Source organism: Delphinus delphis, chromosome 9, assembly GCF_949987515.2.
Source record: "Delphinus delphis chromosome 9, mDelDel1.2, whole genome shotgun sequence".
Lineage (NCBI taxonomy): Eukaryota > Metazoa > Chordata > Mammalia > Artiodactyla > Delphinidae > Delphinus > Delphinus delphis.
Genome location: NC_082691.1, coordinates 49,621,103 through 49,637,637, shown reverse-complemented (window position 1 = coordinate 49,637,637; position 16,535 = coordinate 49,621,103). Strand labels below are relative to the sequence as shown.

Sequence of the window (16,535 nt, the reverse complement as noted above, 5' to 3'; positions counted from 1 at the left end):
AATTGAGGGATTATCTACAGTCATCCCTAAGGTAGGGGCCTGGGCTTTAAAAGCAGTGATTCATGTAGGGGCTTCTTTTCATTCTTTCCTTTATTCAACCAATATTTACTGGGTGCTTTGGTGTACGAGACACTCTCTTGATTCCCTGTTAATTTCTAAAAATTTTTTCACCCTATTTAATTCAAAATAATCATGTATCATATTTCAATTACAATATTTGGTAGATTACATTCAAAAATATTCTTAAAGTAAATTGTTTAGAAAATAATATTATCACTAAAATAATTATCAGTAATAAATCTTCATCTGATTTCATTTTTAATAAGATTGTGATGTTACATCCTGGAGGTGTGGAGCTGTAGGCAGACTTCTCCATTCTACCTAAGAGTTTTATCCATCAGCTTTCCTACTGCAGAGACCCCTACTGTTAGGTTCCTCATTATAAGGTCCTTCAATCTTTAAGAAGCTAATATAAAAGAACAACTATTGTTTGGTAAATACAAATTAGGCAAACGAAATGTATTTTCTTGATGTGTATCTTGGCAACTAGGGGAAAAGAACTCTATTCAATTTGCCAGTAAGAGTTTCACAATAAAAGTGAAGATAGTGATAATAGCATTTAAATAATCTTGGAGCAGCTTAAGAGGGTAGGAATTTCATAGGTTTTTTCCAAAAGAAAAGGGAAAACCAGGAAATTACTCTAAATAAATATTATTTCTTTTCCTATTGACAATGCTATAACTACTTACAAAATGGAATAAATCCATCAAAATTCCAGCTGTCTTCTTTGCAGAAATTGACAAAATGATCTTAAAACTCATATGGAAATTCAAGGGACCCACCTACACACAAAATTCTTGAAAAAGAAAAACAAAGTTGGAAGACTCACAATTACCAACTTCAAAACTTACTATAAAGCAATAGTAATGAAGACAGTGTGGTACTATCGTTAAGGCTTGGCATGTAGATCAGTGGAATAGAATTCAGAGTCCAAAAATAAAATCTTTAGTAAATTGATTTTGTCACAGGTGCCAAGACAATTCAATGGGGGAAAGAATAGTCTTTACAACAAATGGTACCAGAACAACTGGATATCCACATGCAAAAAAAAGAAGGTGGACCCCCAACTCACACCATATAAAAATTTACTCAAAAAAAAATCAAAGACTAAATGTAAGAGCTAGAACTATTAAACTCTGAGAAGAAAGCAGACACAAATTTTAATGACCTTGAATTAAGCAACAGTTTCTTAGATATGACACCAAAAGTTCCAGCAGTAACAGGAAAAAATAGATAAATTGGATTCTATCAAATTTTAAAACTTTGTGCTTCAAAGGACATCATCAAGAAAGTGAAAAGGCAACCCACAGAACAAAAGAAAATCTTTACAAGTCATATGTCTAATAAGGGACTTATACCTATAACATATAAAAGCCTCTAACAATTCCATAACAAAGAGACAAATAATCCAGTTTCAGAATGACAAAGGATCTGAACTGATATTTCTCCAAAGAAGGTATACAAATGTCCAATAAGTGCGTGAAAAGATGCTCAACATCATTAGCCATCAGCAAAATAGAAATCAAAACCACAATGAGATACCACTTCACACCCATTAGAATGGCTACAATGAAAAAGACAGACAGTAGGAAGTGCTAGCGAGGATGGGGAGAAACTGGAACTCTCCTACTCTGCTGGTGGGAATGGAAAATGATGCAAGTGCTTGGAAGACAGCCTCACAGTTCAAGAGGTTAAATACAGAGTTACCATATATCTCAGCAATTCCACTCCTAAGTATATACCCTAAGAGAAACTTAAATATATGCCTACCAAAAAGCTTGTACATAAATGTTCACAGCAACATTCTTCTTAATAGTCAAAGAGTGGAAACAATCCAAATGCTCATCAACTAATGAATGGATACAAAGTAAAATATCCATACTTTACCCAGCCATAAAATGGAATGAAGTACTGTACATGAAACAACATGGATGAACCTTGAAAACAATATGCTAAGTGACAGAAGTTGGTCACAAAAGACCACATATTGTACGACTCCATTGATATAAAATGTCCAGAATATGCAAATTTATAGACAGCAAGTAAATAAATTGTGGTTGCCTAGAGCTGGGGATTGTGGTGGTGGTGACTGTTAACAGGTGTGAGAGGGGAGTGTTGGGAGGATAAAAATGCTCTAAAGTTGACTGTGGTAATGACTGTACAACTTTGTCAATAAACTAAATCCACTGAGTTATATATACTTTAAATAGGTGAATTGTATGGTATGTAAAGTATATCTCAATAAAAAAGCTGTCTTTTTTAAAAAAAATGAAATAAAAGTATGGCACAAAAATTCAAATGTATGTAAGTATGAAGTCACACCCGTAATTGACAACTGTGCCCCAGAGTACCATTACACAGATTCATTTGGTTGCTCTTTATGTGAATTTTATATTTGGACTTAATTTGAAAGACTTTTTAAAAACTATGGTGTCTTTGGGAGACAAATAGTATATAATGGATTGAAATTTAAAATCAAGTTAAACATTTGTAAGTTCAGAAAAAGTAGATATAAGAAACCACTGGTGGGGTTTCCCTGGTGGCGCAGGAGTTGAAAGTCTGCCTGCTGATGCAGGGGACACAGGTTCGTGCCCTGGTCCGGGAGGATCCCACATGCCGCGGAGCGGCTAGGCCCGTGAGCCATGGCCGCTGAGCCTGTGCATCCGGAGCCTGTGCTCCGCAATGGGAGAGGCCACAACAGTGATAGGCCTGCGTACTGCAAAAAAAAAAAAAAACAAAACAAAAAACCACTGGTAAAGAATTTTGATGATTAGTGAATAGAAACACATTCCATTTACAGGAATATTACTCAGCCATAAAAAAGAACAAAATAGGGCTTCCGTGGTGGCACAAGTGGTTGAGAGTCCGCCTGCCGATGCAGGGGACAAGGATTCGTGCCCTGGTCCGGGAAGATTCCACATGCCGCGGAGCAGTTAGGCCCGTGAGCCAGGGCCGCTGAGCCTGCGCGTCCGGAGCCTGTGCTCCGCAACGGGAGAGGCCACAACAGTGAGACGCCTGCGTACCACAAAAAAAAAAAAAAAAAAAAAAAAAAGAACAAAATAATGCTATTTGCAGCAACATGGATGGACCTAGAGATTGTCATACTGAGTGAAGTAAGTCATACAGAGAAAGACAAATATCATATGCTATCATTTATATGTGGAATCTAAAAAATGGTACAAGTGAATTTATTTACAAAACAGAAAAAGAGTCACAGATGTAGAATACAAGCTTATGGTTACCAAGGGGGAAAGGGGATGGGGTGGGGGGAAGGGATAAACTGGGAGATTGGTATTGACATATATACACTAGTATATAAAAAATAGATAACTAATAAGGGCCTACTGTATAGCGCAGGGAACTCTACTCAATACTCTGTAATGACCTATGTGGGAAACGAATCTAAAAAAGAGTGGATATATGTCAATGTATAACTGATTCACTTTGCTGTACAGCAGAAACTAACACAACATTGTAAATCAACTACACTACAATAAAAATTTAAAAAAAAGAAATATATTCCATTTATAACAATTTGTTAACTTTTAAACTTCATATAAAGCCGATTTCTATCCCCTTATTAACTGCTTAGCAAAGACCATATTTTTCCTTGATAACTGTGAAATATATTTGTAAATACAGAAATAAAATAAATATTTTAAAAACTGTTAGTTCTCTTGCTTTTACATAACATTGATTTGCATTTATAATTAGTAAGATTTTAAATTAATTCACTTCAAGATAACATAAATAGGCATAAGCATACGTTTTGGGTGCTTCGAAATGTTTTATTTTTTTCCTCAAATTATAAAAGCAATATAAAAACATTACATAAAACGTGGGATATAAAAACAATTAACTTCTATTACCAAGATCACGATTTTCATTTTCCAATGTACCTTGCAGAATACTTTTCAAGTGCATATATTTTAGCCTAATTGCAATCAATCTCTAAAATATAATTTTGTATCCTGCTTTTTCACTTAATGCGTCATAAGCATTTACCATATTGTACAGTCTTTGTAATTATATTTTTATAGAAGTATAATTTTTAAGTGTACACGATTTATTCAGTAATTATTTCAGAGTTGGACACGTAAGTTGCTTCTCATTTTTTGATGTTATAAATAATATTGTAAAGACTATCTCTGTGCATATTCTTTAATGTTACTATCTTAAAAGAGATGCCCAGAAGTGGAAACATTTTTATGACAGTTGACACATACTGCCAAACTACTTTCTTCTCTACTTGGATGATCCAGAAGCTTCACAAACTTAATATGTTCCGAACTGAGCTCATCATCACCCCCCCCCCACCTCCACCTGTTGCTCCTTCCATCATCTTCTCTCTTGGTGATTGGCATGGCCAGATGCTCAAGCACCATCATCTTTGACGCCTGTCCTTTTCCCTACATATTCAATCTATCATCAGTCTCTGACATTTACCCTGAAAGAACTCTCATACACACCTGTCCACTTTGTTCCATCCCACTGCTACCACCCCAGTTCTAGTCACTGTCACTTTCCACAGGGAGTGAAGCCAACAGCCCCTTGATTGTCCTCCTTGAACCCAGTCTCTCTCACTGTTCTCAGGGAGCCTATCTGCAGAATGAATGATACCAGTTTACAAACAGAAGCAACTGTGTATTTGAAAGTTGCTAAGAGAGTAGTTCTTAAAAGTTCTCATCACAAGAAAAAAAAATTGTATCTATGTGAGGTGATGGATGTTAACTAAAGTTATTGTGGGGATCATTTTGCAATATATACTTATATCAAATCTTGATGCTGTACACCTTAAACTTATCCAATGTTATATCGTCAATTATATCACAATAACACCGGAAAAATAAATAAGTTAATAAATAAAATGCAAACACACTACTCAAGAGAAGCAGATACTGGATTTGCCTTGAAAGTCAAAATAACATGTATTTATTGCTTCTTTTATAGAGCCAGTAAGTTTCAACATGTTGGATTTTTAAAACAATAATTTTGTACGAGGCCATGTATAACAATATAATTCTATGCTATACGTGCTAAAATACATCTTTCCTAATCTGCTGTTTTCCCAGATCTTTGACATGCAGCTTTTTTTGATTTGCAGCTATTTTGATAGGCTAGCCTTTTGATAGGCAGAAATTTAAAATTTTTATGAAGTGAAAGGAGGATGATCTTTACCTTCATGACCATAGCCATATGTTTTCAAACTTCCAAATATATGTAAACAGATGGAATGGGAGCATATTATCAAGTTCAAGGCTCTCAAGCAATGTTAACAAAACATGGTGACTCACAATCTTAGGCACTGGGTACTCTGAATAAAATTTGTTCCTTACGAAGGATTTTTTCTTCCAATTTGAACAACTCAATTTCCCTTGATGTAAAAAGCATTTACTGAGTCCTTCACACATACAATGTGGAGAACCGCGTTACAGGTAAACAATTTAAGTCAGGGGCTTCCCTGGTGGCGCAGTGGTTATGCATCCGCCTGCCACTGCAGGGGACACGGGTTTGAGCCCTGGTCCGGGAAGATCCCATCCCACATGCTACAGAGCAACTAAGCCCGTGTGCCACAACTACTGAGCCTGCGCTCCAGAGCCCGCAAGCCACAACTACTGAAGCCTGCGTGCCTAGAGCACGTGCTCCCAAAAGAAGCCACAGCAATGAGAAGCCCACGCACCGCAACGAAGAGGAGCCCCCGCTCGCCGCAACTAGAGAAAGCCTGCGCACAGCAAAGAAGACCCAACACAGCCAAAAGTAAAAATAAATAAAATAAAATAAATTTATAAAAAAAAAAAAATGAAGTCAAAACTCTGGTTTTTGTCAGCAACAGCCAGATAAACAGATCCAGTGATTGTATTTTTTTACCTAATTGTCCAAGTAATGAATGTATTTTATTCCTTATTTTATGTATATAGGAGACAAGGGACAGTTTAGAGAAGAAAGTGTCCACATGTGCTACATGTTGCCTGGGAACTCTTGAGCTCTTGAAAGAAAATGCATCATGATTCCTGCCTCTCTGCTCCACCCCACTTCTTTGTTCTGTGCATATCAGTCAATCAAAAAATAAGATGAAAAATAAAGAAGAAATAAAACTAAATAAAGAATCTAATTCAGAATAAGAAATAAAACAAAGAATAAGGTCACTTCTGGACTCTAGTTCTACTGCTTGTTACTCATCTTTACTGGAGAAGGGATGAATTATCTTAACAAAAGAGGGAACTGGCACACAAGGCTCAGACCTTTCTGGAGTTTTTTGTGGGAGGATTTTCCTGCTTGCAGAAAGGAGGCATTTAGGTTTGGTCTATTCTTTCAGCCATGTGGTAGGGCTTAGCAGGCCTACTTGCTAAAATGAAAATTTTAATATAAACCATTTTCTTCAAAGGTCCCTAGTGCTTCAAGATAAAAACCTAAACAATTCTTCCAGGTGTACGAGGCCTTACATGGTCTGGTCTTTGCCTCTTTGGTCATTATCATTTCTGGATCCCTGTCCCCCATTTCCACACAAAGTAGGTTTCCAAATTGACCAGGCTTCCTCCTACCTAATGGATTTTGCCCAAGCTGTTCCTCTGCCTAGACTCTCGCTTTCTCATTTTTTGAGCTGGCTAATTTGTACTCATATTTTAAACTCAGATCAGGTTTCATCTCCTCTATGAACGCTTTGACATGGACCAGAAGTGGGAGAGGAGCCGTCTCTGTGAATACCTCAAATGTGATAGGTACAACACTGCTTTCTAATTATCTGATTACTTGCCTGGTCCCTAATAGATGTGAGCATAGACTGCATTCTTTAAAATCACTGCACCCTAGAGACTAATACATTATTCCCCCATAAAAAATAATAAATGCTAAACTATGAAAGAAAAAAGTGAATCTATGCCTAGAACTTAGAAGAACAGATATTAAAGAAATATAGTTATAGACATATAGTTTAGACATATAGTTGCATTGACTTTTAAAATTTATTTATTTTTATACTTATAAAAATCGACTAATATTGGCTTCCAATTTTTACTTTATTAAGCCTTTTTTTAAAAAATTCCAATCTCATATCACCATCATTCCCTAAAAGAAAGAATAGTTGCATCAAAAACACAGAAGGCACGTTATTTAAGAATTAAAGACTGGGCTTCCCTAGTGGTGCAGTGGTTGAGAGTCCGTCTGCCAATGCAGGGGACACGGGTTCATGCTCCGGTTCGGGAAGACCCCACATGCCACAGAGCGGCTGGGCCCGTGAGCCATGGCCGCTGAGCCTGCGCGTCCGGAGCCTGTGCTCCGCAACAGGAGAGGCCACGACAGTGACAGGCTCGCGTACCGCAAAAAAAAAAAAAAAAAAATTAAAGACTATCTTGTAAATCACCAAACATGGGGACAGATTCAGCAGAGCACTACAGACTGGCCTAGGACCATGACCTCACATCAGAGCAGTCTTTGGCAGCCTTTGACTTACATTCTCTTCTTCAAGTGTAACTTCTCCCTGAGCCCTTTACAGGGCAAAACACAGACAATTAATTAGAGGGAGTACTTTGTGAGATTGTCTAGAGAATAAACTAGGATCCTCTGTTGTTGATTGAGGATAGATCCACAGGCTTTGGTAACCAGAGGAAACAGTGGTAGGTTTGACAATCTCTTATGAAAAGTGAGTATATTCTTTAATCCTCACACCCCGTCATTCCCTTCCTAACCACCATTTACACCGCATCACTCACCCTGAGTTGGCAGCTCTGCCATGCCCAGAATGAAACATGAACCTGCTCCTCTTTCCACCAGCTTTATCCCAGGCTAAATGCATCCATGAGTCCTTAGCCTCTGGCTCAGTGTCAAGAGCAAAGCAGCCCTGAGACCACACCCAGAGAGAGCACAGTTGCCCTGAGGTTATGGGTCTGGAAAGTGAAAGGGAATCTTTTCAGGAGGTTTAGGGTTCCTTTGCAGGAGCTTACTCACTTTGAAGGAAATCTTTATAATTGTTTTCTGTTAGATTTAGAAGAAGTTTAAAGGCTGTCAGTGAGGTCGGCAGAGATGAAAAAAATGCACATCAAGAAGGATGAGGAGCTGGGATGCTGTAGAGGGGGTTCTTGACGACTGACACTTAAGGGCACTCTGGGCCGTGGAAGGGCTGTTGGTTTACTCTGAGGGTCTACTACTGAGAGGTCCTCTTTGTCTTCTGCTGTTGGTTTGAGTAACATGGAAAAGTTTGTAGTTAGTACATTGTGGCTGCCGTGCGTAACAGGAAATACTTTCGAGAAGTTTTTTCTTTTTTTAATCAGAGACTGAGACTTATGCAAAATATTAAGCAGAACACGGTTATTAGGTGTTTAACACTTCTAAATATATTTTTAAATAAAATTTTAGAAAATAAAGGGATGCAATTCCTTTGCATCTCTGATCCCACCCTCAATCTTTTCAATTTTTTTTTTTTTTTCTTCAGTACGCGGGCCTCTCACTGTTGTGGCTTTTCCCGCTGCGGAGCATAGGCTCCGGATGCGCAGGCTCAGCGGCCATGGCTCACAGGCCCAGCCGCTCCACGGCATGTGGGATCTTCCCGGACCGGGGCACGAACCCGTGTCCCCTGCATCGGCAGGCAGACTCTCAACCACTGCGCCACCAGGGAAGCCCTCAATATTTCATTTTTAAAGAGATTTATAGCCCATGTTATTTTCAAAACAAAGTACGGAGGCAAAAAGTTTTGTAAGTGAATCAAGAATCATGATATACATCATTAAAAAGAAAGGAAAGCACAAGAGATGAGTTAAGCACTGGATTTATTTCTAAATTGAAGGCTACAGCGTAAAAAAAAACCCCTATTTTTGTTACCTTGACATTATGTAACAACCAAAGAAAATATGCAAAATCATTCCCAGGGACAAATTTTTCTCCTGCAATTATACTCCAGTAGGATCTTATTTCATTGGTGCACATATAGGGACACTGGAGTAACAGAGTTGGCACTGGGTATAATTTATAGAAAATCTATTTTAAAAGACTTATTATATGAATACTCTGTAAAGGTTGCGGCTTAACATTAAATTAAAACTCATGGAAAGCATTTCAAGTTGGGAAAGGATCTGAGACAACAGGGTCCAAATAAATGCCACGGGACTGACAGCACATGCCTCCCGCTAGCAGGTGTTGGGGGGTCAGTCAGCTAATGACTGAATTCTACAACAAGTACTTGTAGGACAAAAAATTCTGTTCTTAATTTAGAGTCACATGCTCAGGCCCAGCCCTAGACTCAAAGATCCGGAATCTCTAGGGGGAATCAGAGGCCAGGAACCTAGGTATATTCTTCATAAACCTCTACTGGCAATTCTCAGGCTAGACATAGTTGCGCAGCCCTGTTTTAGGTCAGAGTTTGGTTTAGAGAGCTGTTAGTTCAATTTAGCCTAGTTGTTTCTTAAAGTGCCTCTACGGGTGGGGTCTACACTACTGGTTAGAGAAGCGGTGAGCCCAGAAGAAAGCACAACTATGGAAAACTCTACCAATACCTGGTTTTCATGTTGTTTCCTCCAACATCTTTGGTCATTGTTTTAACAATCACTGTGGAACACATTACCTTAAAAACCTGTTGAAAAGATTCCACATTTGGAGAATGTCTTCAGGGGAGATACCCCTGTTCATCTCCTTCTATGGTCCTCCTTCAATTACTCAATTGGGAAAGAGATCCATGTTGTACCTCTCAAGTAAAATTTTAAGCTCCAGAATTATGTTTTCATAGAGAAAGCCAACCAGCAGATGATAGGCAAGCGATAAAGCAACTATTTTCCTCCAAGCACTTCTATGTGTGCTTGACTGACTTCAAAATCCATTATTGTACCATACAAGGTACAATTTAATTCTGAAATTTGTAACTTGGACTTTGCAGCTCATTGCTTATCCTTTATCCCCCTTTGGACTACTCGCTCATACCTCATCTATGTCTATTTGTGATCTTTTCCCTTATCTCCAACAAAGTTCTCCTTTAAGGTTTCCCTTAAATTTGATTCTTATTAACCCAGATATTCCAGTTAATTCCAGATATCATCTGTATAAATGTTACCAAGAATATGGATAAAGGAGGAGTTGGAAAAGGACATGCTACATAAAATGTGATTTATTCCATATCTCGCATATTTATAGGATTGGTTTTTAAAAAGGCAGATCTGCCTCAACTTACGGAACAGAAATTAAACAGCAAAATTTCATTTGACATTGAGATTCGATCTGTCAACGTACCCAGGCATGAGGAGTGTTTCATAACCTCTACAAGAATGTAAGTCATACTCTGAATCTGTAAGGCTTGAGAATAGACAAGTCCCTTTCAAATGCATTGTCTCGTTGAATCATTACAACAACCCTGAGGGAGAGAGTATAGTCCCCATTGGAGCAGATGAGGAAGCTGAAGCCCAGAGGAGTGCAGCAGTTTGCCCAGTGTCACCCAGCTTGTGAGTGACAAGGCCAGGCTTTAGGGTTTCAAATCCACCCCAGCCATCAATCACCACCACATGGTGGAAAGAATGTTAAAGGCGAAGAAATAGTTTCCTAGAATAAAGTTACAGCAGTCTGTACATCCTTCTGCAGCTGATAACTGGGGCATCAACTTCCTTTGAAATTCAGGACCCTAAATAAACAGCTTCTCTATGGAAGGTACAAAAGACTTAGTGCTGTAATTTATGATGTGGATCCTGATCTATGATTAGATTTCACAGGACCTGGAACATCAGATATAAAATCTCTTTGTCAATACAGAAAATTGCTAGTTTTTTCATATCTTTACAATAACTATTTCTTATTAAAAAGAAAAATGCAATAGGCCATCTTCCATCTATAATAAGTTTGATAAGATCACCATATTTAAAAATCCATACTTAAGGTAAGTCTGCTTACCCCTCCTTCATGTCATTGATGGGAAGCGGAACCCTGCCGCCCCTGTCTAGAGCTGACGTGATGTTTATGGCGTTCAGACGCTCTGGCTGCCACACATTTTTCACGGCCCCAAGAAAGTCTCCGAGAACCTCGCTGGCCAACATTTCTTCTACGTTCATATTTTTAATGAAGAATTCTGCTTGATACGGTAACGGGAAGTCTAATTTTGGTGAAAAAGGGTATGCATATCTTTAATGAAGTAGTCTTTTGAAAGGGAAACAAAAGAACCATTTGAGATTTGTTGATTTCTGTCACAATCCTGGCTTCCGGGAACGATATTATTACTGACTTTAAAGGCTTTCTATATAACAGAGGATATATCTAAAAACACGACGTACATTAGACCCAGAACTTTATCTACAATGCAGTCAAATCTAAGGAACAGCAGGACAATTCACAATTAGAGAAAAAAAATAAAAGGGACAAGAAAAAAATGTCAAATCTCAAATCTGTCGCTAACTTGCCAGCGACCTGCCGGCCTCCTTGTCCTGTCAATGTACTCAGGTAGAAGGAGCATTTCCAGAACTTAGAAAAGTATTTTGTACTTGTAGTGTTCTCAAGCTGACAGATCTTCAAATACATTGTTTAATTTAATCGTTACAATCCTAGGTAGTGCTATTTCCCATTTGAACAAAGGAGGAGGCTGAACACAGCACCATCCTTTCTAAATAGAGAAGACATGGCAAAATATCTATACTTGCTTGTGGGTTGCTTATATACGACATGGAAAACCATATTTTTAATTTGCAGTGTTACTGATCTTTTTAGAGCATGCTAAAACATCACATTTTACTAAAATAAATATTGACTGTATTTTCAACAAGAACTTTGAAATCATAGCTATTTCATTTTTTGGATCACTCCATAATTAAATATTCTAGAGAAATAATATTTTAAATTTCTCATGAAATTCCACACCTCACATTGTTAGAGATTGAGTTCGCTTTTTCCCTCCCCAATGTCTCATCAGTAATTTCCCTCTAAAGATGCCAAAATGAATATTTTAAACCAACCCAATGTCCCATTCAGACTCTCAATACAAGAAACTTTAAATAAATATAATTTATTTCAGCTTCTCAAATGTTACTCTTCAATTACAAACTATCATTTCCTGTGTTCTGGTTGTTCTGTTAAGACAAAGAAAGGATAGCTTTCTTTTTGTTTAGTAATATTTCTGTAAGAATAAAGGCTACTTTTTTTTTTAATACTTACTACGAGGCAGGCCAAGCTAAGGGAAAGAGGTGAATTACCGTATTTAACACTCACAAGCAGAAGGTAAGCAGGTACTTGTATTTTTCTCCATAGGTTCAGAAAGGGAAGCTGATCTTTCGATCATTTGAATTTACCTCATATGATTTTCATCTAAGCTAAAAGAGACTGTATATATAAAGTGCCCAATGGAGCTCCCAATATAGAGTAAGAACTGAGAAAATGGTAAACTTCAGCAATTCTTACAATAATATGCACAAGTTAATTACTTGGATTCTGCACTTTACTTAAAAGGAAAAAAAATACGTCTGGACTATACACGGATTTAAAGTCCCCAACAATAATTATATTATGTATATCCTCTGACTTGTTTCATTAAAACTCATGTACTATATGTTCTTATTTCTTATACTATTTTTATCTCATGTACTATTCCATTCTTATTTAATAAACAAAAAACTAAAATTATACGACAAATAACTGAAACCTTGATGACTTCATTTATTATCAAGCCTCTTTAATATTAAAGGACATTTGATGCCAGAGATGAAATCAAGGAGATATTCTGGCTTTCGAGTTTTCAGGAGAGTTTTCTGGAGTGTGGTGTCTCTCCCTAAAGACTAAGTCTTTCAAAGCCCTAATCACAGAAGGCTCTGTACTCATCCCCTACCCTGTAATTTATTCTGCTTATGATTTTGTTAGATTTGTTTGATGTATAGCCCATCTGCAATCTTCTAAAATATGCTATGTTTATTCTTTTATGTAGATAAGTTTCCTGTTTTATACTGATACGTTTCCTGTTTTATACAGATAAACAGGAGCTTAATCATGCTACATTTTTCCCCATACTGAGAAACAGTCATGCAGAAAAATGTCATGAAGAACAGTTTCTTGGCAATAAATAATATTTATAAATAATACCAAGGGGTATGCTAGAAGTCTATCATCTATTAATTTCATTCAGTGAAATTTTTCTAAAAAAGTGTGCAAAACTTTTTCCTTATTATCAGTGCTACTCCTTGGAGAACTGTTACTTGGCTTTCCCTAATCCGTGTGACCCTCCGTGGCTCCTTTCTGAGACTTGCGGCCGCCACGCCCTCCGAGGCTCCAGGCTGTGCAGCTGCCTGCCGTCTACCCGGCCAAGTGCTGCTGCCAGGCCTCCCAGAGATGAGTCACAGTAGCTTTCTAACTTTGGGGAAATCCCGTGCCTGCTATATTTGGATATCACGGAGGCCAAGGGAACAGTAGCCAACAGATTGGTGGCAGGCCTCTGAGGCACTAAACCCAATTTAGAGAATCACTCTATGTACTCTCCTTGAGCTCCATGCTGTACGATTCTACATGACTAATTTCCCATTAGGTCTCCCAGAGCAGGAGACTGCTGGGCAGGGAGTTGCACCGGGCATGGTTATCCGGATATTCAACCCTTGTTACTTCTTTCCTAACCTTATCCGGGAGAAACGGCATGTGTACAGGCCATGCTCAAAGATGTACGTCCTAGTGTCCACATGCATTCCATCGAGACAAGCAAGGAAAAATGCCTGCCATTTGGTGCACTGATTTTCAGAGTGTGGGCCACTGACCCTTATGTAAAAGGAGGCTTTCAAAACCCACGTACTCGTGCTCCCTCAACCCTGATTTAAATAAGTAGCCCCTAATGCCAACTTTCAATCCTTCAGTCATCTAACAGTCTTACATTAGTATCTGCTTGAACATGGGTCCCCACATGTGTACTATGTATTGAGTACATGTGTGTGGACCCATGTACTCTGTATTGACAGATGCCTGTGTACTCTGTATTGACAGGACTGAGACCAGACTTGAGAAGGAGGAGATTCAAAACTGTAGACCAGGCTACCTTTCAGTTTGTAGGGGCTCCCATACCTGACAAAGGGTTTTGAGTCCCTCTGAGAGCATAATAGTGAGGTTAGTGGTCCAAGCCCACTGCAATGGAAGTATATAACTAAACTGATGGATTCCCAAGGAGAAAGGGAACTTCGCAACCATTCTGCTCATTAAAGGTATTCCAAATTCTACAAGGACAGCTTGGACTGGATGCAAGTATCCAATTACAATTGGAGTCAAGAAGAAAAATCTCCTTGATCCAAACATGAATACCTTCCAAAAGCCCTTGGGAAGTAGAAAAGTGGGTAAAGAGTCTTCTGTCCAGGCCAAAGGAACTGGTACTTGGACTTTCTTTTCATATATGAAGGTCATTTTAAATTTTAAACTAGCACATTTGTTGTCTGCAATTATTACAGCTAAAATGCCTGGGAAAAAAACTCATGCTAAGGGTTTCAAAAACCTCCAGCAATCTTCTCCCCAATTATGTACTGCATTATCAATTCTATCGAAATTGCTTTCTTTCATATACTGTAAAGGTAATTTTTAACTCAGCCTTTACTGAATTATTATGAATTCCAAATTAGTAGGCTCTGATAAAATGTGTTGTGTTTGCTTATTTGTTTTCAATCATACTAGTAAATAGAAGTAAGAATTTTCCTATCCAGGATGCACAACTGTTTTACTGTTTTGGGGGGAAAAATGCTATATCAGTTCTTCTCCTGTCACCCTCATAAATGATATCTGGTATAGTATCCCATGATTCATAAACTTTAACCACAAAGTGTTTAGTGGTATGTATTTTTCCCATTGAATGCCAAAACAGGATCAGAATATTTGAGAGTGTAATTCTTGGAATCTCTCCTGTGTCCCTAACCTTCTAAATCCTTAGGCATCACTTACAATTCGAGCATGTGTAACAATAAATTGTTGTTGGACTCCAGCAATTACAGATGCATGATTAGCTATTTAGAAAGGAGACTGTGACCCAAATTATGGTTTATTTCTGTCCATCAACAACTCTTTATCATCATATACAACCTAACTACCACCGATGATAGGTTTGAAAGTAAAATAATACCAATCATGCATTCTACGATCAGCCCTATGTCAAGCACATTTTGAGACTTAAATGATGGCATCCTTACCTCAGACTTATGAGAGAAATAGTATTCTTAGTCTCACTTTACAGATGATTTAACCAAGGCCTGGAGAAAATAAGTGGCCTCTACATTTGGTTCCCTACCCTGAGGTTTTCAACACCAAAACACATCATGATATTTTATAATGAATTAAATATTGCTTAGTTTTCTACATTTTACTATTTCATTAGTTATAGTAGGTATGTGGTCCTTTAAAATCCTTAACTATGTTTTACATACATATAAAATATAATGAAATACTTCTTGCAAATAAGGAAACAATCAGCAACATATTTTTCCATACCTACCTTCCGCTGACATTATATTAATTATCAAATTATGCCTTGCAGTCTCAAAGGTACGCCTATTGTAGGCGGTTATCTATTAGAAAAAGAAAGTCGTATTAAAGAAGTAAAATGTTATTCGGAAAACGAAATTCATTAAGGACAAAATGAAAACAAATTGTCGTCCTTTCCATTTTCATTATTTGTTTATATACTTACAAAATATTCCTTCTCTGGACAACAATCCAGAGCTTTTAGCAATATTGTGGGAAAATAGATAATTAGGTATATTTAACATGCTAAAACAAGTTAAAATCAGAAAAACCCTTTTATAGAAGACTGTTAAGTACCAGTAGCAATGCAGATGCATCATTAGTAAATGGATTAACCATTACGAATTACTTACCAGAGCTGTTCTAAAATTTCAAAAAAGCCAAAACAATATACTGGTGTACTTTTAAATGGAGCTTAAGGATCATACCAGAAAGTACACTTTAAAACAAGCACATCTCTGTGTTGTTTGCATTCAGTACTAAACTGCACACCAACCAGTCAAGAAATGTCACGAACCCTTTGGAAATCACATCTCACAATGGGAGTAGAGCAGTAAGGATCACAGTCTAAGAAGATGATGGCAAATGCTCAAAACCACAAATCAATCCCTTCACAGAGTCAAATATTAGTAAATGTTTGCAGAGCCAATGAACTTACATCAAAGTCAATTCAGAAACAGCCACTGCAAACAACAAACAAAGCAAAGGCCAACAACAGGATACGGCTTCAAAAATCAAGGAATAATTAACTTTATAACAGACATTAAATCACTCAGACAGGCCTGCAGTACCTCAAAAAAACCCCAAATGATTGTGTAAAAGTCTTAGCATCCCAGCACTAGCCTTCTGGCAGTAACTGCAGCTGTAGTTGACACTGAGACAAAAAAGACAAAACTGACGCAAACTGAAAAGAAATATCGTGCATATTTAAAAACAAGTATCAAAGATTTTAATAGCATCACATATGAGCTTTAAATAAAATACATTACACTCATCAGAAATATTATTTGAGAGAACAGTGAAAATCAGAAGTTTGGAATAAA

General features: G+C 37.6%; 1 protein-coding gene across 5 annotated transcripts in view; it reads right to left on the bottom strand.

Moving 5' to 3' along the window:
- Positions 1–16,535, bottom strand: part of SGCE (sarcoglycan epsilon) — a 67,730-nt gene that overhangs the window by 18,366 nt on the left and 32,829 nt on the right. For all 5 annotated transcript variants that reach the window (XM_060019894.1, XM_060019896.1, XM_060019895.1 and 2 more), the window contains 2 exons: positions 15,464–15,536; positions 10,924–11,122 (listed from right to left, as the gene is read on the bottom strand). In XM_060019894.1, coding sequence (XP_059875877.1) covers positions 10,924–11,122; positions 15,464–15,536 — 272 coding nt within the window. The remainder of the gene's footprint in view (positions 1–10,923; positions 11,123–15,463; positions 15,537–16,535) is intronic.